The following is a 27,584-nucleotide window of genomic DNA, read 5'->3' on the forward strand; positions in this document are numbered from 1 at the left end:
TGCGGGTTTGGAGGCGGAGCTGTGGAGTGCAGGTCGCGCGCTTCACTTCCCCTCCCCTCGCCCTGCCTCGCTCCAGCTTCCGCGCTCCTCCCCATTTCTTGCTCCTGTGGCCGCTCCCTCAGTGGAGAAGCGGGGAGCCCCGGAGGGCGGGGGTGGGGGTGTGTCGGGCGCGTGCTCGCGCCCTCTAACCGGCGGCCGCGGGGGCGCGCTCGGCCGGGCCCCCCGGGACGGCGCTGGGCGGAGGGGAGGGGGCTGCTCCGACTGCGGGGGCGGCGCGCAGCGGCCCTGGCGGCCCAGGCTGCGGCTGCGGCGGCGCGTTGGGGCCCGGCGTCCAGGGCGCCTCCGGGTCGGAGCTGCAGCCTTGGCCGCTGCCGTGGGAGCCATGTACCGCAGCGGCGCCCGCTCCTCTGTCTCCTCACACCGGCCTAAAGAGAGCGGCGGGGGCGGCCCGCGTACCGGCCGCAGCTCTGGCTCGTCCTCAGGCCCGGCCCGCCGCACCTCGCCTCTGCCGCCCTCAGGCTCCTCGTCGCGCACCCCGGCTCGCCGGCCCCGCTCGCCCTCAGGGCACCGCGGCCGCCGGGCCTCGCCGTCCCCGCCACGGGGTCGCCGCGGCTCCCCGTCCCCACCCCGCGGCCGCCGGGCCTCACCGTCCCCACCGCGGGGTCGTCGCGTTTCCCCGTCCCCGCCGCGGGCCCGTCGCGGCTCCCCGTCGCCGCCGCGGGGCCGACGACTCTTCCCGCCGGGCCCGGCCGGTTTCCGAGGCAGCAGCCGGGGGGAGTCCCGCTCCGACTTCGCCCGGGACGGCCGTGGAGACCATCCAGGCGACAGCGGCGGCCGGGTAATCCCACCCCCTGACCGGGACTCCCTCCATTCCCCAGCCCCGTCGCCTGGGGTTCCCGCGTCCAGAAACGCCCTCAGCCCTGGCGCCCCAGGCCTCCAGGCCAGGGTACCAAAATCGAAGGCCCTCTACCCCCATGGGTCCCCTCGGCGTCTCCCGGACCTGAGGTTCCCTGTCAGCCCCGAGAGCTTCATTCGCACAATAACGGACTTGGGACCCGCTCGGGCAGCTGGTCGGGAGGCAGTGCTCCATATCCTGGGAATAGGCTGTTTCTCTCATCATGGGTGAGGTGTGGAAAAGTTTGCCAGGGCGAGGGGAATTTTCTCCAAACCTTGTGCCTGGTACTTTTTCAATAGTTGATGCTTCCTCAGAGTTCCGTGGTTTTATATCACCTTAGACCTGAGTAGCCCCTCAGATCTCAGAAAAGACACTGAAATGTCTTTGTGGCAAGTTAAGGTTGCTTAAACGGTGCTAGGGTAGACACCTGGAGTGTAAACTGTTAGTGTAAACTATCTGAATTGAAGCTGCTTTTCTGAAATGAAGTGTGCATACCTACAGTCATTGTAATAACTACTACTGCTTACTGAATTATGTGGCAGGAATTATGCTTAGCCCTTCACTTTACACATTCTCTCTGAACACTCACACTCTTTAAGGTGAGGCAGTTAAAATAATTCCTTATTAAAGAACAGCTGAGGAACCCAGAGAAGTTTAACTTAATCAAGGTCACACTGCTAAGAAGTGATGGAGCTGTGATTCAATTCATATCTGCCTGGTTCCCAACACTTATGACTTTTACCGTTATTCTCCCGCTACAGATAAAGAGCATGAGGTTAAAAAGTTTAGATATAATATTGACCTGTCACCATAAGCATCACTCTGTAAAGCCTCTGGGCAGTGTGATGTTTCGAATTCGTTTTTATTTTCACTTCACCAATCTTTTTAAAAAAAAACCCAGGTCAAAGTTTCTGATTTCTTGAGTGTCTCACTAACAATATGCTCTGGTCATGGGGGAATTGACTTGTGGCTATGTTAAGATTTTTGTAGATAAGCAGCTATAGTCAGAGTGTTGGTTACTACGGAGGAAGCAAGGAAAACAGAACACTTGTTTTCATAACCCCTTTTCTTCTCCAATGCACAACCTATTTGCTCAGTATATGACATCACCCATTGCTCAGCCAGAAACAGCGATCATCTCCCTTATCCCAAGCCTAATCTGTCAGATTAACTTCATCTGTCTAACCTGTCACCTCTACCTCCCAAATATGTCCCCAAAACTGTCCTCCTGCCATTACTGTAGTCTAAACCATATTACATCTTGCCTGGATTATTACATTTGGCTCCTTTACAGTCCACTGTTGTTACCTTCCAGTTTACTCTATACCAAGCAATCAAAATGATTTTTAAAACCTTTATGCATTTGAGAATTATTCATTGAACATTTACCATGTATTAGGTGCTGTCCTCGGTACTGGGGGTATAACAGTGAACAAACCAGTTTAAAACCCCTGCCCCTGTAGAGCTTATGTTCTAGCAGAGAGAGTTGGATAATAGAAAAGTAAAATGTTTTGGCATGTTAGATGCCTAAGAAGTGAATTTTAATTTTGATAGGGTAGCCAGGGAAGGCTTCCCAGGAAGGTAACTTTTAATAAAGTCCTGAAGGAGATGAGGGTATGAGTAGTGTGAGCATCTGGAGAAAGAATGGAGTCAGGTCATATCCCTCCCCTGCATGAAACCCTTCTGTGGCTTCTTATTTTATTCTTAAGAATAAAATCTAAATTTCCTAACTGGCTTCTACCTGTCTTTTCTGTCACTCTTACGCAGTTGCAGTGGCTGCCTTTCTGTTAATCTAAAACACGCTAAGCTCATTACAGAGCTCTTTCTTCTTTTTGCCTGAAACATTCTTTCATCTGTTCTTTGCAAGACTGACATCTCATCATTCAGGCCTCAGGTTAAATGCTATCACCTCAGAAAAGCCTTCTCTAACCATCCTATCAGAAGTAACTCCTTTTCCCCAGTCTCTTTCGTGTTATGTTTTAATGACTTTATAGTACTTACTGCTATCAGAAGTATTTTTTTTCCAACATTTTTTGCTTTGCCTCCTTCACTAGAAATGTATAGGTTATGAGAGCAGACTTAATTCGCTCTTCTAGTCCCATGCCCAGTACCAGTAAATGGAAGAATGAGATGTCATTGCTTGGGAAGGTTAGAAGTGTGGACTTTCATCTAAGAAAATGATAATTTTTTAAAAAGTGCTTTATTTTTGGAGTCGTATCTTACCATAGCCATTTCTCACCTTGTTAGGCCACAACTTTGTGACTAGGGAGAACATTTTTGAGTATAGAGATGTCTTGACCTATCAGCTATTCTATTTTACCTTTGTAGAGACGCTCTCCTGGTCTGCGTTCTGACTCTTCTTTGGAACAGAGCTTAAGGATCACTGTCGGCAATGACCACTTCTGTGTCGGCATACCAGAACGGCGGCGGCTTAGTGATCGACTGGGGTCACCAGTGGATAATCTGGAGGACGTGGACAGGTGGGCTTCATCTGAGGCAGGGCTATAATAGTGGTTGAAGGCAGAAACGTTGCCATTTTCTGAATGATGTATTTGAAAGAGTGGTGCCAGCTGTGAAGATATGCCCTATGTCCAGTACAAAGTATAACATTAGAAAGGGCTTTCTGATGAGAATATATTGATGTAGACTTTACTGCTGAAAGAATTATGTAGAAGAAAAGACTTCAAAAGGTTATTTTGGTCTAACCGTAAAGGGGAAAGCTGAGGGGACATAAATAGAGTCTCCCAAAATAAAAACAGTTGAGATGATATGGATTCTAAAATAGTGGTACCAGGGGTCCCATCTGCAAAGGAAAGTTCTGGACAAAATAGGAAATCTTCCTTAAATGGTGTTATTTTTCAGCTTATCCAGGCTAAACTATAGATTCAGAAAGGGTTTAGGTAAATTCATGTGTAGTATATTATCCATATTAAACATATAAACATTAACAGAAAGTTAGAGATCCTTAAAAATATTTAATTTCAGTTAATACTTTACAACTATTAAGTGCTGAGGAAGGATAGATACATTCCATAGAATATTAAATATAAATTTCAGGTACTAGTAAATTAACTGTATATGGGAAGTAAATAATCACATTAGGTGTTTTTTACCTCACAAAAGTAAAAGTAAGGATAAGAATGCAGGGAAAGCACTTACTTTCTAAGAGCTAAGAATCTGCCCAGCACATTAGGAATTTTCACAAATGATTAGCAAAAGCAGTAAATCAATGTAATGTTCGTTCAGACTAAGACTGTCCATGCAGTGGTGCACAGAGCATAGGCAGGCAGGTGGGAGACAGCTGGGCAGGAAGTCTGCGAACCAATGCTGCCCTTTAGTTAATAGTTACTTCAAAGCCCTAGTGGCTATTTGATGCAGCGGGGCAAGGCAGTACAGTCTTGTGTCATAAAACACTGAAGCTTCTGAAGATAGGGCTTCAAGATATGTGACTACATCACTTTATTGAGGCAACAGCCATTGCCCCTCTGGCTGCTTCTGTTTTGGGAGATGATTGCGTAGGCAGTCTGAATGGGTGGTACATGGTGTGATTGTCTTCCTTCCTTGCTGAGGTTTTGAGGTAACTAGTGTTTCCTCTTGTTAGGCCTAGGGTGTCATCTCCCTTTCCGTGAGCTTCACTATACATATGTTCTTCAGATAGTCAATTGTCTGTTTTTAAGTTATAAAAAGTAAAATTTTCCTCTTGGGGAGTTTGGAGCAGTAATCATCTTTCCCAGATCATGTATTTCAGAGAGACAAGTCTTTTTTATTTTATTTTATTTCATTTCATTTCATTTCATTTCATTTCATTTCATTTCATTTATTTATTTTTGACAAGTCTATTGTAGAGAAAGTAAGAATAAGGTTCTAAAAAGAAGTAATAGGCCATTCTTTTGACTTTTTGCCCCCTATACTCTTACTCAATATGGTTTGTGTGGATAATTACTGTCTCCTAAACCCAGGCCATAGTCATTCTCAGGATGTTTCCTGACAGTGAGTCCAGTATTCAGCTAATGAAACAAGCCATTTCCATCTTTTGTCTGTAGGTGTTTATTTTTTCTGGAGACCCTAAAATTCTTTCTTTTCCTTTATTTAATCTGTTAAAATGTATATCAGGCTTGGGTTATAGCCACATTGCCAGGGCTATCAGTGTCCTCACGTTGGCAGCTCTGTATGTAGGACTGTTACTTATTCTGAAAAGAAATCATGAACAGGTTGTGTGAAGACACTTAGCTTCTAAAGGCTTGTGGATGTAAGGTCAGTTCCCCCTGGTTATCAAAGTACTCTGCACATTTAAGTTCCATTCATGTAATTCTTATCTCCTAGCTCTTTCTTGCCCTGACATACATTGAAGGAGTAGGATTTTTTTTCCTCTATGATTAGCCTTAGGGAAAAGGCAGAAATAAACAGCTTTCTTCAGGCATTTTGGGGTATCAGCAGAGGGAAAGAATGGGAAGTTTGGGCTCTGGTAGACCTTTTTTTAAATCATATACATTTTTTAACATCTTTATTGAGCCATAATTCATATACCATATAATTCACCCATTTAAAGTATACAGTTCTAGTGTATTCACAGAGTTGTATACCCACACCACTATGATTAATTTTAGAACATTTTTATTACCTCCATCCTTAGCTGTTAGTCCCCCACAGTCCTCGCCCTTGCCTATCACTAATACACTTTCTAGCTCTATGAATTTGCCTATTCTGAACATTTCATATAAATAGAATCATACAATATATGGTCCTTTGTGACTGGCTTCTTTCACTTAGCATAACGTTTTCAAGATTGATGCATGTGATAACATATAACTGTTCTTTCCTTTTTACTGCCAGTATTTCGGTATATGTATTTTGTTTATCCATTCACTAGTGATGAATGGATGGATAACATTTGGGTTGTTTTCACTTTTCAGCTATTATGAATAAAGCTGCAATGAACATTGGTGTACAGACTTACATGTATACATGTTTCACATGTGACTTTTAATTTGTTTAATGGAATTTGTAAACATGAAAAAAGTAGAATAGTACAGTGAGAGCACATGAACTCATCACACATCCAATAATCAGTTTTTTAAATAGGTAGACCTTATTTTAGGAAAGACTTGGACTTAAAGCTTTTTGAGAGAATCTGGCACTAGATTACTCTGAGCTACAGGGGATCAGCTGGCCCTTTTTAGTGTTCATTTTTACTGCAGCTAGTTTTTGCTCTTATCATTTGGGAAACCTGGGGAAGGAAGATGTGAACTTTTTTTTTTTTTTGAATTCTATATATTTTGTTTCCTGGAAACTGCTTCATTCAGATCACAAAAGGAGTAATATAATTTACTACACTCCTTTCTAGATCTTTTAAAAATTTTATTAGTTTCAAGTATACAGTACAGTACATTGGTTAGACATTTATATAGTTTATAAAATGATCCCCCTGATTGCTCTTTCTCTCCTCTGGCTCTGTACCTAGCCATTACATTAATGCTGACTGCATTCCCTATGCCATGCTCCACATCCCCGTGACCATCTATCGACTACTAATTCATACTTCTTTAACCCATCACCCCTTTCTCTCAGTCCCCCAACCCCCTTCCCCTCTGGCAGTCACCAGATTGTAGGAGTTCATGAACTTTTAATAAACAAACTGATTTCTGCCTATATTTACATAATGGCTCATTATTTTAACTGTTTTTATGCCTTCTTTCATTATTTATTTATTTTGCCTCCTTTTGCTGGAGATCGCAAGTCTGGACTGATACTTTCTGAGAGCCATTGTTTCTAGCTTCTTGATATTTAGTGCTGGATTAGATCTTGGGTTAATATGTCATTTAGTGGTGATATGTAATAGTTCTAGTGGGGAACTGAATGTGGGAGCATGGTGAACTTGCCACTCCTACCCATGGCGCCTGTTTTTTCCCCTTTACTAATGTGGTCAGAGACTTTGTATGGTAGGTGATGTTTTAGCAGTGGAGTGACTCAACTCGTGGACATTCCTCCCTTGAAATAGATGTGTTCATGGCTGATAAACCTACAGAATAAAATATTTTACTCTAATTATACTTGATTTCAGAGATTGTCCTTGGGTCATTCCCATTTTTTTCTTTTTCATTCTACATTGAGACCTTAAAACTCCCTCACATTTTTTGGGGAAGATGAGTAACAGACACCTGGATTTTCACAGGTGGCATTCTTTTAGCGGAGATGATAAAGTTTTTTCTTGATAGTCTTTCATATAGTTATTTATAGCTGTTACCTAGGTCGAAAACTTAGCACAAAGGCTGGGCCAGGGAAGAAGAAAAGGCACAACTCTTTGATGTTCTTCTAACTTAGTCCCAGAGATAGGAAAGCAACTATAAATAAAAGGAGAAAAAAAGTCATTTCTGGAAACTCAAAAAAAAACCAAAAATATCTACTAGAGACTGTAGAAGATACCAATAATTATCATCCTGCGGATTGTAATTCTCACTGGAATGTGAATTGCGTGTAAGTTTTTCATTCAGATTCGTTAAAAGTTGTATACTTAAAGTGCTAGAGGATTTTTATTTCCATTTGTAAATTAAATTACAAACTTTCTTTTTGGGCAGTAGAAGCTCTGTGACCATAATGCCCAAAAAAGTTAGAACTACAATGTGTGGTGGGTGTAGAGCTCTGAGCTAAGAAGACAGATGTCCCATCCTATATTTTTACCTTCAAGTCATAAAGGTCCAAGACCTTTTTATTTCTATGAAATAAAAATAGTAGTGAGCCAAACCATCACAGACTCTTTCCTGGGCCCAAGATTAATAGAGTGCTTGTGGATATTCAGGCAAAGCAGGAAAGAGGATAACAAAACAGGCTGTGAGGGAGTTTCATCGTTTTTAATATGTGAGCCAGCAAAACAAAGAATTGGAGAACTATCTAAAATTTACAAGAAAATCATGCCAGTTTGATCAGTAGTTTTTTAAAAAAAAATTTCCCTGCAGTGAAAACCTTCTTTTCCAAATGAAATATTATATAAATTTTACTATATAAACAGATGAAAGTTGGGGCTAGCACAATTCAATGAGGTGGAAGGCCCAGAGCCATGCAAACTCTGCTTTCCTAGTACCTCCTTCCTTTAGGCAGCTCCTGAGCATTTTTCAGAATTTGTGGAAAACAGCTTGAAAATCATTGATCTGGACTGGTGTTTTTCAAATTTTAAAGTACATACAAATCACTTGGAGATCTTGTTACAATGCAGATTCTGATTTAGTAGTCCTGGGTGGAGCCTGAGAAACTGCATTTCTAAAAGTTCTCAGGTAATACTGATGCTGTTGATTGAGACCACACTTTTCATAGCAGAGCTAGAATTTGGCTAGTGTGGAGTTGTGTAACCTAGGGCTCTTGGTAGTGTTGTAGTGATGTTTTCATATCTCCCAAACCCTAGCATGATACTCTGCATCACCAAAATCTAATCAAAGAAATTAGCCTAAAAGTTCTCTCTATATAGATTAGTAATAATATTGGTTAGAAACTGAAACTGCCTCTGGGGAAAGGGAGAGGAAGTGTTTCATGTATATATATAGATTTGTTCTTTGACTTCATTATTGTCTTTTGATCTAGGCGTTCTATAGCCTCCTTGTCGAATGTCTCTTAGCCTTGTCCGGTCTTGCTCTTTCTAAGTCCATTGTATTCAGTGATGGTTTTCTCTTTCTTCAGGGATGACTTGACTGATGATTCTGTCTTCACTCGAAGTTCCCAATGCTCTCGAGGTCTTGAAAGATATATTTCCCGGGAGGAGGGGCCTCTCAGTCCCTTCTTGGGACAGCTCGAGGACTACCGAACAAGAGAAACTTTCCTGCATCGTTCTGATTATAGTGCCCATATCAGTTGTCATGATGAGACGTTGCATGGAACAGAACGGAGTAGAGACAAACTGAAAGGCTCCTACTCTATTCGACCTGAGGAAAGGAGCCGGGAGGCCAAACGGCCCCGTTATGATGACACAGAAAAGATGCACAGCCTGGGAAGTGATCACCCAAGTTTTACATCAGGGACCCGCAACTATCGACAACGTAGACGGAGCCCAAGCCCTAGGTTTCTAGATCCTGAGTTTCGAGAGCTGGACCTTGCCAGGCGAAAACGAGAGGAAGAAGAGGAACGAAGTAGGAGCTTGAGTCAGGAACTGGTGGGAGTTGATGGTGGTGGCACTAGCTGTCCCATCCCTGGATTGTCAGGTGTCCTAACAGCATCAGAGCCAGGATATTCTTTACATCGGCCTGAAGAAGTATCTGTGATGCCCAAGAAGTCAATTCTGAAGAAGCGGATTGAAGTAGACATGGAGCCTTCCTTGCGAAGGTCTCTATTTGCATTTTTTGTGTGTGTGTGTGTGTGTGTGTGTGTGTATTATGTGTGTGTGTGTGTGTGTGTGTGGTATCTTGCTAGTCCCTTTAATATCTTAAAGCTTGGTTCTTATCTGGGAGCTGTGTCCCTAATGGTATCTATGTGATATATGCTGAACCAACATTGTTATGCCTGTGAGCTACACCCTCAAAGGTTCTCCAAAGAGAACTGTAGACTTAATAATACATCAATAGAAGGCTTCTATTGTATGTTAGGCTTTCTAAACAGACATTTTGGAGAATATCTGTTGTTTATTTCTCTAAATTCGGTAGCCCTGTAGGAATTTTTGAATATAGGTTTCTTGGAAATGAAGCTTGAAGGGCAAAGGAAAGAGTTGATCTGAAGTTTCCTCCTGTATGAGTGGTGGTCACTAGACCAGAAATCAGGTGACTCTGCCACCAACTTGCTGTGTGATTTTTAGACGAGTCACCTTACCATTCTGAGCATTGGCATTTTTTATTCACCTATAAAACGGTGCTCAGATATGAGCACTGGTTTTTAGCTGTCCTCTTAAGAGCTAAAGTTTTCTGAAGAAGTGACTAAGGGCACAGGGAAGCAAGGGGAGGCTAATCAGTTAGTGTTTCAGAGTTTCCTGACTGACTTTAACCAAAGCAGCTCCACTTTCATTTTTTTTTTTTCTTTTAGGGATCCATAGAGAATAAAGTACGTAAGTTAGGACATCTCTAAAGATCTTTTGAATTCACATTCCTTGATAAGGACTACAATAAATGGGCAAAAGTTCAGATTCAATCTAGTCTGCCTTATTTCTCATTTCTCCTTGACATAGAAACGTCTGGAGAGATAGGGACCCAGTTCTTGAATTTGGCTAAGGATACTGTATCTCCCTTTCATACATACTTATCTTTCCCCTATTCAAGAATAACAAAGCATCTAAGTATTTATCTAATTATTAGTTTCCTGAGTTTCTGAACAGAGAGACCAAATCAGTTGTGTTTTTCTTTGCAGCTTGAGAGTTTTTCCAACAATACCAGCTCCAGCCAGGATCACCCTCTCTACGCTGGACACCCATCTGTCCCACTAAGTGGCGCTATTGCTGCTTTTGCTTCTGAGATTGAAAACAATAAGGGGACTATGGTAGAGACTACCCTGAAGGAACCTCAAGGCAACCTCTACCAATGGGGTCCCCTCCCTGGGATGCCCAAAGACAACAGTCCTCTCAGAGAAAAGTTTGGAAGTTTTCTGTGCCACAAGGAGAAATTGGATACAAAGGCTGAGGGACCTGAGCGACCCACAGACTTCTTGCTGCCCCATGAGAGAGCAAGCCAGGATGGCAGTGGTTTTTCCCGCATTTTGAGCATGTTGGCAGACTCTACCAGTACACAGGAAAAAAGGCGACGTAGCTTCCCTGACATTGAGGATGAGGAAAAATTTCTCTATGGAGATGAAGAAGAGGATTTAAAAGCAGAATCTCCACCAAAGCCCCTTGGGGGCTCTGAGAGTGAAGTTATGAGGCAGAAGACAAGCTCCCTGCCCTCTTCAGCTCCAGCTGTAAAGCTAGAATCAATAGAAGAGACCAATCCAGAATATGCCAAGATTCATGACTTGCTCAAGACCATAGGGCTGGATATTGGAGTAGCAGAGATTAGTAAACTGGCTGCACGCACCCAGGAACGACTTCATGGCAAGAAGCCATCACGTTCCTCCACTGACCGCCGATCCTCAGTTGACCGGCACTTTTCAGCAGACCGCTGTTCCTCAGTTGACCGCCGCTTCTCAGTTGATCGACGGTCATCAGATCCTCACAAACTGGAGAGCAGGGAGGCACACCATAGCAGTACCCACTCCCCAGAGGTGTCCCATCCACACCCAGTCTCTCCTGTGGATCCTTATCTACTCACAAAAAACAGCCCCCCATTCCTAAAGTCTGACCATTCAATGAGTCATATTACAGGACCAGAGGCTGTTGGCAGTGGGTTTCAGTCATCTATTGCAGTCAGGTGCATTTTGCCATCAGCCCCATCTGCCCCAATTAGACTTCCACACCCTGCTTCTTTATCTCAGTTTCATGTGCCAAGAGCCTCTCAGTTTGCTGCAGCTCGGATACCTCCAAACTACCAGGGACCTGCCGTTCCCCCAGCTTCCTTTGATGCCTATAGGCACTACATGGCATATGCAGCCTCAAGGTGGCCCATGTACCCCACCTCTCAACCATCAAAGCACCCTTTACCTGAACCTCACAGAGTAATGCCAGTTACCAAACAAGCTACTCGTAGCCGTCCCAATCTCCGTGTGATCCCCACTGTGACTCCTGCTGAGCCCAAGCAGGAGGAGTCAGTGCTAGGTTCACTTCCTACTGCCCAAGTGCCTGTCCAGGTGTCCATCCCATCACTCATAAGATATAATCCGGAAAAGATCTCTGATGAGAAGAATCGTGCTTCCCAGAAGCAGAAGGTGAATATTGGCTTTGGGGATCCTGTGCCTGTATCTTCTATTTTAAAATAAATTCGCATTTGTCTTTTAGAGGGAGCTAAAATTTTTAAGGCCCTATTAGTGTTTTGGAGGCTATCGTCATAACCCTGATTAATGTATATACCCCCTCTGTTTTTTCAAGTGTTTTCTCATTAGGACCAAACTAAAGTCTGGCCCTAGGTCCCACTATGATTGCTAGACTTCTTTTTGCTTTTTAAAGTTTATTTCTCTATACAAATTATCTGCCTTAGAATACTATGGGTAGGAGCTGGGAGCCTTGAAGTCTTCAATATGACCTCATCAGGGAGTGAAGAACCAAAATTGGGTTGGGTGAAGGAGAATCAGTCTGTTTCATCTCAAGTTTTGGATCCTTTTCTTGTAGTGATTATGAGAATTAAAAGCTAATAACTAGTTGTTGCTTGGTAATTAAACCAAGAAAAAAGCTCTGCTTGCTCTGGTTTATCTTAGATTCTAGGAATAACAGTATATTTTTGTGCCACTTTTTTTTTTTTTTTAAAGTAGTTTTTATACTGTGAGGGTTCATTGGGTTCCCAAGCTGAAGGAAGGGAGCAGTGGCTGGGGTTGAGAGAGAATAATTCTAGATGTTTTAGAGCAGTAGGTAAAAATTACTTTGGGACAAGGAATACTGAATAGAAGTTTAAATGGAAAAATTAATACTATTGATTTTAATTATCCTTAAAAACTAATAACTCACTTTGTTTAGGAACAAAAAATATATATAAATTTGATTTTCTAATAAGTTAGGCTTGAGGAGAAAAAAGAAAAGGAAAATTGGAGGGCCAATCTAATTTTTTTAAAGTTTAGAAGAAATTTAGCTAATCCTTGAGAAGACAAACTCTTCTTAATTTGCTATTGTACTTGGATATCCTGTATTTCAGCCTTTCATTTTGCTAAAGTCTTGGAAAAGAGGACGGATAGGTTCAAAAAAGACAAAACCTAAGTAAGACTGCAGAGACAGTGTTTGGAGACTGAGCGCTTTCCCTTTTCTTTCCCTTTAAAAGCCTAGCACTTGGGTCAGGGCTTATAACAACGCAGGTTTTTCACACTAGCCCATTAAAGACAAGCCATGTTTTTTTTTGTTTTTTTGTTTTTCTTTTAGATGGTAGTAATACAGTTGAAAGATCATGAGCTGTGACTCATAATGTATCTCAATTTTAAACCTCTTACTATATGACCTTGGATATGTTACTTAATTGTTCACAGCATCAGTTTTCTTAGTATAAAGCAGAGGTAATGTCATGATGATTAAATAGGATGATAGATGCAGTGCAACTAACACAGTCTTCATCCATAGCACATATTAATTCTTTTCCTTATGGCTCCCGTTGGGCTCAGAACCACTATCTGATAGTTGCTATCAGTGGCTTTAGGTTAAAATTAATAGTATAATGCTTCTGCATAAAAATAATACTTTCTGGGCATTGTAGCTCTGGAAAAGATAATTCTCTTCTGGAACTTAGATCAGAATGAAAGATCACCTTCACTATACAGTCAGAGCCTCTGTGAGACATTTAGATCCTTGTGTGCAAATATTAGCTAGCATGAGGGTTTATGGAAGAGTGCAGTAGAAAAGGGAGGATGTTGGAGGCTGAAGGACTCTTACCATTTTGGACTTGGCAGGTTATTGAAGAAAGGGAAAAGCTAAAGAGTGATCGAGAAGCTCGCCAGAAGAAGATGTACTATCTCAGGACTGAGTTGGAGCGGCTTCATAAACAACAAGGTATCAGACAGTCCTTTCACTCCTTTGCATGACTCCCTTTTTTTGTAATAACTTGAGTAAGAGACCCGACTGAAGAGCTTTTGGAACTGGGACTCTCCGACAGGTTCAAGTGACCTGAAGTCTCACTTATAAAAAAAGTTTTGACATAATTAGACTTACAGAAAAGTTGCAATAACAGGGTAAATAATTCGCAAGTATTCTCCACGATTGCTAGCATTTTAATGCATTTGCTCTATTCTTTTTTCCCTTTCTCAATCCGTGTATGTGTGTAATTTTTCTGAACTCTTAAGAGTAAGTTATATATATGATGTTCCTTTACTTCTAAATACTTCGGTGTATATCTCCTAACAACAAAGAATTGACTTGTATAACCATAGTACATTTATCAAAATTAGGAAATTAGTAGTACTATATAATACTATACTGGTTATTCACATTTCACCAGTTGTCCAAATAATGTACTAAGGCAAAAGAAAATGGAAGATTATGTATTGCATTTAGTTGTCATGTTCTTTTAGTCTCCTTTAATTGGTAACAATTCCTGAATCTTTGTATTTCATGACATTGACATTTTAAGAAGAGAAGTCACGTATTTTGTAAAATGTCCTTTAATTTTGGTTTGATGTTTCCTTATGATTCAATTCAGGTTATGAATTTTTGGCAGGAATATCACAGAAGTAATGCCGAGTTCATAGCAAGTATTATTTGTCCTATTACTAGTGATGTCGACTTTGATCATTTGGTTAAGGTGGTGTCTGCGAGGTTTCTCCATTGTAAAGTTACTATTTTACCTTTTTAAATTAGTAAGTATCTTATAGGGGAGATACTTTGAGACTGTAAATAATCAGTTGTTCCGCATACTTTTGCCTACTAGTTTTAGCATTCATTGATGATTCTTGCCTGAATCAGTTATTATGATGATTGTTAAATAGTGATTTTCTAATTTCATCATTCCTTCTACCTTTATTACTTGGCTTTCTATTGTAAGGAGGAGCATCACACACACCCTTCCTCCATTTATTTATACATTTATATCAGTGTGAACTCATGGATTCTTCATTCAATAGGTTATCATTATTTATTTTCATGCTCAAATTGCCCCAGATTTGGCCAGTGGGAACCCCTTTAAGTTGACTCCTGTGACCTTTTGATATATCCCCATCATTTTTCGAGTACTTTCTTTTTGGTACAAAAAGATGCTCCATGATACCTCTTTTGATTCCATCTCTTTATCAGTGCTTTTGGGAATTAACATACATACCAAGGAACGAATATAAGGCTTCTAAATACTACAGTTTGGAAGAACAAAATGGGAGAATATATAATTTCTTCTGTTTTGGCTTGAACTATTTAGGGATGAGAATCTTAGTTATTAATCCTGTGAGGATTAATGAATGAGGACCTCCTGTTTGGAATAGGATAAAACATCAGGTGAGCCTGAGGCAAAACGTAAAACTCAGTGTAGGCATTGGTGAATGGTCCTTAAATCAGATAAAGTCAAATATATTACTGAATCATTTTTGCCCTCTGAATAATTCTTTGCTTCTCTGAAGAGGACAGTCACTGGATTCATAGTTAAGACATTTATTAACCTTTTTGAAGGACACATGCACACAAATTGGTATGTACCGTTTTGGGACTTCATGGAGCCCCTGAAGCCTGTCTGTAGATCCTTAGGTAATAACCCCTATGTGAGAGGTAATGTAATCACTCATCCTTAACCTCCACAGAAACTTCATCTAAACCAGCCCATGTGGAAGGAGAGCTTCACTTGCTTTTAAAAAGTTTTATGGGAAAAGATTTTGTGATCATAGTCTCGAGTGATTACTACATATGACTGAAAAATAACTTGTCTAAACTTACTTTCTTTGTGTTTCTGTTGACCTTTGACTACTTAGGGGAAATGCTACGCAAGAAACGAAGGGAAAAGGATGGCCACAAAGACCCACTCCTGGTGGAGGTGAGTCGGCTTCAGGATAACATTATGAAGGACATTGCAGAACTTAGACAAGAGGCAGAAGAGGCTGAAAAGAAGCAATCTGAACTGGACAAAGTGGCTCAGATCTTGGGAATTAACATTTCGGATAAATCCCAGAAGTCTTCAAATGACAGTAAAGAGCCTACAGAGAAGCCTGGGAAAGCAGAAAAATCTAAGAGTCCAGAAAAAGTTTCATCGTCCTCAAACTCCTCTTGCAAGGTAAAAACTTAACTTTTCCATTCTGCTATATTTTTCATTTCCATGAACTTGTAAAGAAGCTTTCTAACTAACCATTTTATTAGCTTTCTTTCCAACTTGTTCTTACTCCTGTTAGAGGTATTTTATAACGCATAGATCATGATACTCTCCTTCAGAATTTCAGCAGTTTCCCATTTCTCACAAAGTAGAATCCCAAATCCTCAGCATTTAGGGCCCTCCATGTTCTTGACCTAGCATTTATTCCTTAACCTACTCCACTTTGGCTTCTTATCTTATTATAACTTGTATATACCATTTTGTGGGTTCATGTTGAGCAACAAGGTCACCACCATGTGCAGGCAGTGAATACATTTCAGTTCTCAAATCAGTATTTGATACAGGGAATCACTGTCTTCTAAAAATGCTTTCTTCCTTTGGCTTCTGTCACACTTCTTTCTCTCCTAGTATGCTGCTCAGTCTCCTTTGCTGCCTATTCTCTTGTACCTGATCTTTAAATATTTTAGTTCTTCACAGCTCAGTCCTAGCTCAGTTCCCCAAAATTCTACTTTCTTCCTAGTCATTTCATCCAGTTCTGTGCTGCAATACCATACTAACAATTGGCAGTTTTATATTCTATCTCAAATGATTCTTTGAGATCCAAACCTAAGTGTCCAACAGACTACTTACTATTTCTTTTTCATTGTCTTATAGATACCTCCCTCCAACTTCTTTCTCCAGTGTTACCCATATCAATGAATGGCACTATTATCCAACAGTATTCATGCCAACAACCTGAAAAGCATTCTTAGTACTTCCCTCTCCTTAACTGCTGCATACCAAATTAATTACACATTATACCAGCTCTCCCTCCAAAGTAAACCTCAGTTCCATCCATATCACCATCTCCATTGCCATTCATGTTCAAGCCACTTTCAATCCTTGCTTGTACTGCTACCCTCTTATACCTTTCTCCACATGCAGCCAGTGATCACAGTATTTCCTTGCCTATCTCTTCAGCCTCCTTTCATGCATCATTTCCTCCTTGCTTACTATAATTTCATTACTGGCCTTTTCATTCCTGAAATGTATCATTCCTTCTAACATCTTTGCATCTTCTCTTCCCTCTGGTTACCATGCAAATCTCATTCTTTCCTTATCCTCTCTTCTAACAGTCATATTCATTCTTCAGGTCGCAGCTTAAATTATTTCTCCAACTCCCTTCTTTGATTTCCCAGACTGTTAAAATTGCTTGATATATACTCATGATACCTTGTACTTTTCCTTCTTAGCACTTATGACAGTTGTAATTATATAATTACATGTGTTCCCCCAATAGACTTTGAGGTTCAAGGGAAGGGACCATATCTGTCTCATTCTTCAGTACAGTCCCTAGTACATAACTCAATGCCTGGCACATAGTAAATAAGTAGTGCTCAAGAAATGATACACTACATCTTACACTCCTACCACAAAATGCTTGCACTTTTGCAGACATGCAGTATGCTATTTATTGTGCCTTTCTAGTTTTGCATTAATAATACTATTAGCCTGAAATAATCTTTCTCTCAAAACTACTAGCCCAACTTGAATGCTACCTTCTCCATGAAGAATTCCAGATTTAGTCAGTCCTTCTTTAGCACTCCTATAATATATTACTTTGTTTCTTTATAAGGTTTATTTTATTCTGTCATATTTAAAACATTATTCACAACATGTCTGTTTCATGCCAGTCTCTTCCAGTAAATGAGAGCTGCTTGAGAAAAAAAGAGTATAACTTATTTATCTTTGTATTTCCCACAGTATTTGGTATGTCTAGTATATAGTAGATACTCAGTTAATGTTTGGGGGTAGAGAAGAGGATATTCTGTATTCTATATCAACCAAACTCTATTCTATGTCTTCCTGGGAGAGTTCTCTTTCTCAACCAAGTAGGACTGTACTCATTTATACTCTTTTATACTTTTTTACACCAGGGTCATTGAGTTCAGGGCCTTTGATGAGAGAAAAGCTAGAAAGTTTTGGGGTTCCATTTATACATGAACCCCATGATAATCTATCATCTTTATCTGAGTGAGTCTTGATGTTCTCTGAAGCTGACAAGGATATGTTGTAATTCAGTTTCCATTTCAGCAGTAAAGAATATTGTGACTACAACTTCTCTTTTCTACCTGTCCTTGGTGTTTTTTCTTTCTTTGCCTGTCTTTAAAACATATAGTTGGTTTGTGGTCTTCTTTCTCTTCATTTCATAAAAATGAAGTCACATTTCCACAATTTCATTTACTTAGAGACAGCTATTATTAATACCTTGGTGTACATTATTCCATATACTCTTCTTCTGTTTGTTAATTCACTTAAATATTTATTGATCTCCAAGAAAGTTCCAGGCACTATTCTAGATATGGGAAGTATAGCAAGAAACTATACAGTCAAGGTCCTTATTTCTTATTCTCATGAAATAGGAGAAGATAGACAATAAATAAACAAGTGCAGGTTAGGTAATGACAAGTGCTTAAAAAAAGACAATGGGTTAAGGGATATAGAGTAGTTAAGGAAAGTCTTTTGGATAAGGTAACATTTGACATTCACTGCCTATTTACATATTTTATTGATTATTCAAACGTGGTTTTTTTACATATTTTTCTCAGTATATCATGAACATTTTTTCATGTCAATAAATAGACCTCTCTAATAACATTTTTAATGACCTTTTTTGTTGTATGAACACCATAATTTAACCAGTCAAATCACCTGTTGTTCAACGTAATAATTTTTGTAGGATAAATGTCAAAGAGTAGAATTGCTGGGTCAAAGAATATAAAAAATTTTGAGATATGTAATATGTATTCCTAGATTTTCTTCCAGAAAGATGGTGCCAGTTAATACTCACCAGCAACATATGCATGTGCCCATCTTTACTTGCTGAGTATGATCTCTGTGGTGACTCTAAATAAGACTCTAGAAGAGAAAGGTTATCTTTGAAGTGCCGATTATTTTTTTTTTCCCCTCTACCCTGTCTTCCTTTCCCTACCAGCCAATATTATAGGTGCTCTGTTCCTTGTTCTTGTCTACTAGAGAACTTCATTCATACTTAACCATCTCTTTGTTCCAAAATTATCTTTTTTTCTGTTTCTTACTCTCCAACATTAACCAAAATTCTTATTTCCTAAGTGTCTTGTTACCAGCTTGCTGACAAATGAATTCATATTAAAGTATTTATTATTTTAACCTAATGTTGAGGAATTGCTATGTTTTAAAAGAGGATTCGTATTAACTCAGAAGTGTTAAATTCCAGTAGTTGTATTGTAGACAGTTAGAAATATTTTACTCAGATTCCTTTAAGTCATCATGCATAGATGACTGCTTTGTACATAACATCAGCCTTGCTTTTCGGTTTTCCCTACCAGGATGCATCTGTGATAAGTGAGTTCACTATCATCTATTTTCTGTATTTGCATAACCTTTCAGTTACCTTTTCCATTTTGGTTTTTCTTCCCTCCATTGTTGTCATTATGATTTTTAAGTTTAACTATTGTATTTCATTGCATAGGTAACACATTCAACATCTACCAAAGGGTATATGGTAAAAAGACTCTCTTATCCATCCTTGTTCTCTGCTTCGCCACTGCAGAGGCAACCAGTGTTTCCATAATCTTGAATATTCTTCTAGATATTTTAGTATATATAAGCAAATACGTTGCCATTGTGTTTATTCTTCATGATAAGATAGCACTGTGGAGTCTAATTAGTTCTGTTTGAGCCTTGCAGACATATTTCTTGTGGGGTTTTCCCCAGTTTGTACACTGGAAATATAATCACACAGCCCTATTTCTGCAGTTGTGATAGGCTACTTGCTTTTCCTGAGAGAATACAGATCTAGACTGCCTTGAATTCCTTCTAAGTGCAGGTTTTCTTCCCTGTAGGAATCAAAGGTAAACAATGAGAATTCCCATACTAAGAGCCCCAGGCCTGCCGAGAGCCCCCAGCCAACTGCTAAGCAATCTGATCAGCCCATTGCTGCCTATGAGTATTATGATGCTGGCAATCACTGGTGCAAAGACTGCAACACCATCTGTGGGACCATGTTTGACTTCTTTACTCATATGCACAATAAGAAGCACACACAGGTAGGTATCCTGACCTCTGTTATTTCTACTCTTACCCTCCTTCCCCTCATACTTCTGTACCCCCATCTGCATTACAAAGCTGGCAAATGAAACATTCTCATATGGGCAGGAGCCCCAATATGAAGAGCCAAGAGATACCAACAAAGGAGACACCATCCCCAGGGCTCAGTCCAGGGGACCTGCCTGTAACTAAACACCATGACAAGTGTAAGTGAGGCTTCATCCTCTTTTGATTCCTTGAGTACCTGATTATTTGTTTCATTTTATCCATTCTGGTACTTGCTCTAACATGTGTTTACCTTTTCCACAGGTGATTTCCGTTTAAACAGTTGGCAGAGTGGGTGGGGGTGGGTACCTGGGGGCTTCTGGTCCCCTCTGGTGTGTGGGGGAGAAAAAGAGAGAAGAGTAGGTCATTGAGTTTTTAGTGCTGTTGTGTGAGCGCCTCTGCCTCTTGCAAATAGACACTGGATCCCTACAACAGACCTTGGGCTTCAAAGACCCAGAGTGAGGCCAAGCAAGATGCTGTAAAGCGCACTGACAAGATAACTGTTCCTGCAAAAGGTATGTTTCGTCCTTGCCTTTTTTGTAGTTTCCTTACATTCAGCCAGGGAAGAGGTTTCCCTGAACTAAGGTGCTAGGAAACAGCATAGAGTGAAACATAAGTATTCCTTTTGACATAGCTATAAGAATGCCTTCTCTGTGCAAAACTAGGTCCTAAGGAAATAAAGAGCTCTGTAAGACAAGAATAATTTCTATCCATGTGGCCAAAAATCTATAACATGTTAAATATATGTATAACACTTTAAAATATAATTTTATCACTGGCTTATGTTCCAAAATCTTATTTATTTGAAATACAGGTAAAAAACAACAGTAAGAGGTGAAGTAATTTTAACAGCCTTTCCAACTAAGAAATATTTTTGAGTAGTCAGTCATTATTAGGGGTGTAGATTGAGTAGTAGAAAGCTTCTTAGTTTTTAAACGTCTCAGTTTCTTATCTTCCTAGATAGTCAATGCTGCTACATCCTTTAGATCTGTAGAAGATAAATTCCTGAGTAATTATCACCAACATAAGATACTCTTATACAAGTGTTACTGGGCCAACTATCTGGTAGTATAGTTTTTAAATCTCCTAAAATATTTAGTGCTAGTTGGAGTTTGAGGAGAATCAGCAATAGAAATGAGTCTGGCACAGGAAACTCCTAAATAACCAATTAGTATTCCCAAGAGATAGAAGGGATAGAGGTCCTGAGTTCAAGCTTTAAGTTGAGAAGACTGTGCCATTGGAATTCATCTAAATGCTACCTCTGACTCAGAAGTGGGTAAGGTCCTCTATACCATTAACCATTTTGCTGCAAAGGGGAAGTGGGATTTCCTTTGGTTACTGTCAGCCTAGGTGGAAATGACTTATTTTCTTGACTTTATTCTACTTCTTCCAGGCTCTGAGTTTCTGATTCCCATCACGGGATATTACTGCCAGCTCTGTGAGGAATTTTTGGGGGATCCAATTTCTGGAGAACAACATGTGAAGGGTCACCAACACAATGAGAAATACAAGGTTGGTTTTCACTTGTGGAGTTTCTCACTTCTGTAGTAATCTTTTTGACTTTGCCAAACAAATTCAAAGCCAGAAAAAGTCATTATTAACACTTCAAATTCCATACAATCACTAGGAAGTTCTCAGTCCTAGTAAGAGATGCTGACCTGATAGAACCATTTATATCCTTGAGGAAGATGACGCTAGGGATTTCTACTAAGTGAATTACAACAGTGATGGGACCAAGATTTTTCTCTTAAAGTATTTTGACCAGTTGTTGAGCCTTTATCTTTTCTCTTCCCAGAAATATGTGGTTGAAAACCCATTGTATGAGGAGCGGCGGAATCTGGACCGCCAAGCTGGCTTGGCTGTGGTCCTAGAGACAGAAAGACGACGTCAAAGTGAGCTAAAGCGCAAATTTAGTGAGAAACCAAAGGAAGAGAAGAAAGAGAAAAAGGCAAAGATCATGAAAGAAGTAAAGGAGAATGACAAGGTTCCTGAGGAATTAGAGGACCAACTCTCTGAGGGTGGGAACTCCCCTGAAAAGGCTGAAAACAAAAAGAAGGGTAGCATCAAACTCCAATTAAAAGAAGAAGTAAAGAAAGAATCACCAACATCATCTTCTTTTGGGAAATTCAGCTGGAAGAAGCCAGAAAAAGAGGAGGAAAAAAGTTCAGTGGCCCCAGGTATTCCCAAGGAAGAAATTGTAGAAAGCACTAAGGACAAAGAGGATGGCAAAGCTGAAGCTGGGAAGGCGAAGCCTATCAAAATCAAGCTCTCTGGGAAAACTGTTGTTGCACATACTAGCCCTTGGATGCCTGTTGTGACAACTTCAACCCAGACTAAGATTCGACCCAACCTGCCTATCCCATCCACAGTACTCCGCAAGTCAGGGTCAGCCACAGTCAGTAAGCCAGCTCCTCTTAACACCTTTCTATCCATCAAGTCCTCTGGAACCACTGCTAAGCCTCTGCCTGTGGTTAAAGAGTCTTCATCTGATCTCCTCTTGCCTCCTGACATCATCTCCAAAGCATTTGGAGGGGAAGAGGTGATTCTAAAAGGGTCTCCAGAGGAAAAAATTGTGCTGGCTGAGAAGAATGAGCCATCCCATATACCTGAACAAATGCTACCACCTCCTCCACCACCTCCTCCACCACCTCCTCCACCACCCCCAGTTATACCTCATCCAGCTGCGCCATCTCCTGCTCAAGCAAATGCTGTCTTGGCTCCAGTAAAATCAAACCCAGCCATATCTCACAGTCTCAGCCATGGCTTCCTGGGTCCTAACATTTTGAACCCAGTGTTGCCGGTAGCCATCATGGCCTCAGCACAGCCAACTGCCATTCCTTCTGATGAGACAGCTCCTGGTGTGAGTGAGAGTGACCGGGACCAGACCCTATTCTCTGTTTTAGTGCGTCCTCCACCTCCTCTCTCAAGTGTTTTCAGTGAACAAGCTAAAAAATTGGAAAAACGAAATTCATGCTTAGCCACAGCCAATGCTAAGGACTTGTATGACATATTCTACAGTAGTGGTGGAAAGGGGACCCCTGAGACTAAGCTCAGTGGTGGTTCATTGGCCAATGGAGAAAATAACAACTTTTCTAGAGTTGAAAGTTCAGATACCTCTTCTACTTCTACTTTGAATAGCAGTGCATCCCAAGAGGAATCGCCTCCAGATAGAAGTTTGGTCTCTTCTCCCTTAGTTGGAAACTCTAAAAAGCCCATTGCAAAAACTCTGGTGTCCCTAGGGAAATGGTCAGTTGTAGAACATGTAGACGCACAAAGCAGAGGCAGCAGCTATGGCTTCCTACAGCCTTTGACAAGATTGTGCCAAAACAGGCCTTATGAAACTGTTACCCCAAAGACAGACACTTTGGCCATGTGGACTTCGAGTTCCTTCCAGAGTGACTCTAACAGGGATATTTCACCAGAGGGAAAAATTGAGCTTGACCTGGGAGAGCCAGGGCCACCAGGTGTAGAGCCAGTCCCTCAACTTTCAGATATGCACTGTAGTCCCATGGACTCTCAGAAGTTGGTAGAAACCCAGCTTATGGAATCTGGTAACCAGGATGAGGAAAGCCAAGAGGATTGTGGAGAAAGCAAAATAGAGACCAACACTGAACTAAAAGAAAGGGGAGCAAAGCTCTCTGAGAGGATGGTGGGAAAAGGAACAGGTATCAGTGTTGGGCCCAGTAGCATAGAGGATTCTAATTTGAACCATAGGAACAGATGCATGTGGCAGGGAAAAGTAGAACAGCCCAAGTTGCAAATGACTGACAAGAAGGCTGAACAGTCCAAGAAATTGATGACAGGAAGTGAAACTCAAAGTAAAGTAGTGATTGAATTGAGTGCACAGGCTCTCTCTTCCACAAAGGCAAAAACAGACTCATTTCCTTCAGAAGCTAAGTCTTTACTCCAGAACCCACATGATACAGCTGTGAAAATTTCTGCCCCAGAATTGCTTCTTCAGGCCCCAGCCAGATCAGATATGTCTTTAATGGATAGTACACCAGAGCAAGGAGTTTCAGCTGGTAGTGAGAAGTGGCTAGAAAATTCAGCTCCAGAATCAGCTTCCAGAACTTTGAGGCACAGAAGCCTCAAACTCAAAAGAGAAAGATTAAAAGACTTTCAGGATAAAATGATCTATGAACTGGCTGTTTGGGACGAAAACAAGAAGCCAGAAACCTGGGAGAGCCTGGAGAAATCAGAAACAGAAGCCCTGGAGCTACAAAATGTCCATCCAGAATTAACAGTGACAATAGAAAGCAAGGCCTTAGAAGACTTCGAAGTTACAGACTTGAAAGTAGAAGAGCTTGCTGCTCTGGGGAACCTGGGAGAGATGGGTGTTGATTTTTGCAATACTCGGGTACACCCAACACATAGATCTCCAACTGCCCTTTCTCAGAAAATGTGTGAAGAAAATTCTATGTCACTTATAGGATGTAATCCCTCCACTCTCGCTGACTTTGAACCAATCCCATCCTTTTCTGAGTTTCCATTAGATTCCCCTAAAACTCTGGTGCTTAACTTTGGAGCAGAGGGTGAACAAAATTCATCTAATCCCAGAAGTGGGAGGATCACTCCTAACATTTTGAAAACTGGACTTCCTATAGAAAATGTTGACCTTGGCTTGGGGAGCCTAGAGGGGACACACCAGGCCCTTGACCTCTTAGCAGGAGGAATGATGCCTGAGGAGGCAGAAGAAACTTCTCCATTAGAGAAACGAGATTCACTCAGATTGGAATCGGAAATGATAAACGCTGCAGGCCTTGGGCCATCCCCTTGCCTTCCAGACCTTGTTGACTTCGTCACACGGACATCTGGAGTTCAAAAAGAGAAGTTATGTTCTCATCTGTCTGTGCCAGGCAACCCTCCTGAATGCAGTTCCTTGGAGATGGAACCACTACAGCTAGAAATAGTGAATGCATCCATCACAGAGGTAGCAGTTCCTCATGTAGATGCGGACAACGACAACCCTTTGAATTTGGTAAAATCTTTGGTTTCAGGGTCCCTCACAGGGGGGCAGGTAGTAGGAGGCAATATTGTTCCTCAGGAAGTACCTGCACACGAAGCCGCAGTTGGTACCATCCAGGACCACACAGAATCCAGTGTTCACAAATAAGAACACATATCTCCAGAGCTACTTGTGGATGAATCAAATTCGCTTGTAGAAATCAGATGATCCAGGACTAGTTGGCCGTCTCATCTGGAACCTACACCAAGAGATGCAGTCAGCATCTTACAGTAAATGTTCATGGAAGCTAAAAAACTTACCTCTCCTTTTTCCTTTCTCCTTAAGATACCAGACAAATCAATCATAATTTCTATACATATCTGTATAAAGTATTTTCTGTTAATTTTTTTTTTTTTGCCAATTTATTTTCTCCTACTTTGTCATTAAAATCAAATGTCTATCTGGCTCACCATATAGTGTGCTTTGTATTTTGGCTTTGACTCTGCCATTTCTGGAATGTGGGGGAGGAGGGAGACAGCTGATTTCTCCAATTGCTGTGTTGTATTCCCACCCAATTTCCTGGGCAGCTGATGGATCTCCAGGAGAAATACCAGAAAGCCTGCAGAAATGGAAAACTACTGATGAAGAAAGATGTTCATCTTTTAGGCTTCTATTTGGATGGGCCTGCCTTAACATTGTTTGAAATGCAGCGTGAGTAGCTTTTTTGTTTACTGTTTACTTCCTTGTGGCATGTCAACCCCCATACTTCCCTCAATCTGTTGCTTTTGCTTGAAATGGTCTTGTTAACCCACAAACCTGGCCTCAGTAAACATGGAAGAAAATCTAGCAGGCTCACTTTTGGAAGACAACAAAATGGGTAAGGCTTATTCACGGCTCAGTGCCAGAAGCAGATATGCTTTTTGGGCCACTTTCATTCTCGAAATGGCCTTTGTTCATTGTATTGTGATCCAGTAACACTTGGTGTTAAATTGTTTAGCAGCCATTTCTGTTCTGAAGAGGTAAAAGATCTGAAACTTGTTTTGGGATTGGATTTAGATTCTCTGTTCCACAGCCCATATGTATTCCTCTACCTCTCCCTTTCCCAAGTTATTTCCACCATAGTGTGATGTTTCGGGTTGTACATTTTGTTCGAAAGATTAAAGAATTTACGAGTTGGCTTGGACAAATTTAACTTTCTTTTTAATGTGTTAATTACTTGGAATAAATGCATTAATCTCATGTTTCTTTCTGGATTTTTGTTTTGAAACCACACACATTTGACTTCCACAGGAAAGCTAGAGCAATGAACCCCCACTGCCCTATTGTCTATCCCCTCTCCCAATCATTCTTTCCCCACTTGTTAGGGCTACTTCTTCAGTTCAGATTGTTGAGTAATAAACTCTGGTCCCCACTGCTGCCTAGATGGGTAGTGAGTAGACAACAGTGGTCTAGTTTTGCATCTTCCTTTTGTGAAGCTTTTTATGTACTCTTATGTTGGCTCTCCCTATGCTGCTCTGGGAACTGAGCTTCTCCAAGAACACCCATGTTCTCGCTGAGGGAGCTCGGTCCTCAGATATTCTAATCTGTTCCAGTTTCCTCTTGACATCTCTGGGTCAGCAATCTATAAACTGGCTCAACAAAAGCTTCATGGTCTTGTTCCCCACCCCTCACCTCGCTAACTCCTCAAAAATAATGCAAAGTTGCTGATCTTTTTTCCCTAAGAATTCTTTTTCTCCCTGTTTCCTTTTATGCAGAATCTCTATGTTGAGTTTAGGGAGGTTTACTTTTTCTAGAGCCTCGACTGAAGTTTATTTAGAAATTGTCCTGGCCTCTCTTCATCATGTTGTGGAAAGGGCACCGATTTGGGAGAGTTAGGTCCTTGAATATTCTTCAACCATTTGCCTTGCTGTGATTTGGGACAAGTTACTTCACTTCACTGTGCCATGGGGATTTTTCTTTTCCTTCTTTAAGATGGTCATTATCTCCATATTAGCACCAAATGTACACAGGGTCAGGCCTTCCTAAGTAGTCATCTGGGGCTGCTTTTTAGGTTGAAGCCTGAGTTCAATACACTTTTCTGGCCTGAAAACTATAGACTAAGAAGGTGCCCTTTAGAAAATGTAAACCTAGGCAAGCTTCAGAGATATATTTGTTTTTCCAGAAAACTACTTCCTCCCCATTCTAGGAGTGTATCTCTTGGAATTCAGAACATAAGAATTTAAAATACCTGTTGTTAACTAATTTTCAGGCCTGTTCTTTTAGTAAGTTCCATCACCCTTTGGGGAGAGGCGGGTAGGTTTAGGGATAAAGTGGGGTGAGGGTAATCCTATTCAGATAACACTTGTAATCTCATTTAATCTCAGAGGGAGCCAGACTCTTTCCATGTTAGAAGGGGGCCACTTGAGAAAGGTGGAGAGGCAAAATTTAGGAAGGACAGAACTAATTCAAGTACCCAGGTATGGAGTACTTTGAGCAACTCCTCTTGTACTTGATAACTTGAGCCTTTATACCAAAGGCATCTACTAATCTCAGGCTTTTTCTAGAATAATGTTCACTTGTAAGAGTTGAAGCAATGGTATTCTTCATATCTGCTGTGAACCAGCACAAGGAGAGTTTTTAGGACTCTGTGGGCAGGAAGTGTTTTTTGTTGCTGGCTTTGGATCTAGTTTTGGACCCCACCATAGAAGCGATGTGAAAGGAAGGGCAGAACTCTAACCATAAACCCCAGCATCTAGAGGTAGGGCCCAGTTTAGTACTATCATGGTGCTGAATAAATTTTTACCTTAGGAGATAAAAGTACATGCAAGGAGTGGGCCCTATTCTTTATATGTGGCTTATGGTGTCATAACTATGTTTTAAATTTCTGCAAATATCA

General features: G+C 41.0%; 1 protein-coding gene across 2 annotated transcripts; it reads left to right on the top strand.

Moving 5' to 3' along the window:
* The first annotated feature begins 234 nt into the window (after nucleotides 1-234).
* On the top strand, nucleotides 235-25,948 carry ZNF318 (zinc finger protein 318). Of its 2 annotated transcripts, none has more exons than XM_039854924.1 (10): nucleotides 235-838; nucleotides 3,224-3,375; nucleotides 8,564-9,176; nucleotides 10,214-11,659; nucleotides 13,319-13,418; nucleotides 15,317-15,615; nucleotides 19,515-19,718; nucleotides 20,180-20,279; nucleotides 21,158-21,276; nucleotides 21,560-25,948. In XM_039854924.1, exons 1-10 carry the CDS (start codon nucleotides 383-385, stop codon nucleotides 24,875-24,877), a joined length of 6,807 nt encoding a protein of 2,268 aa, XP_039710858.1. In that variant the 5' UTR covers nucleotides 235-382; the 3' UTR covers nucleotides 24,878-25,948. The 2 variants fall into 2 exon arrangements, with proteins under 2 accessions (XP_039710858.1, XP_039710857.1); XM_039854923.1 differs by having other exon boundaries at nucleotides 236-838; nucleotides 8,564-9,194; nucleotides 10,208-11,659.
* Nucleotides 25,949-27,584: the final 1,636 nt, after the last annotated feature.

The sequence above is a fragment of the Pteropus medius genome, unplaced genomic scaffold, assembly GCF_902729225.1.
Source record: "Pteropus medius unplaced genomic scaffold, Ma_sr-lr_union100, whole genome shotgun sequence".
Taxonomy (NCBI): Eukaryota; Metazoa; Chordata; class Mammalia; order Chiroptera; family Pteropodidae; genus Pteropus; species Pteropus medius.

Bases quoted from the DNA above. Each gene is read 5' to 3' on its own strand.
- ZNF318 (XM_039854923.1), top strand. From the start codon at position 383: ATGTACCGCAGCGGCGCCCGCTCCTCTGTCTCCTCACACCGGCCTAAA. The intron at 839-3,223 runs GTAATCCCACCC...TTACCTTTGTAG, and splicing joins CAGGCGACAGCGGCGGCCGG to AGACGCTCTCCTGGTCTGCG. The intron at 13,419-15,316 runs GTATCAGACAGT...TTGACTACTTAG, and splicing joins GCGGCTTCATAAACAACAAG to GGGAAATGCTACGCAAGAAA.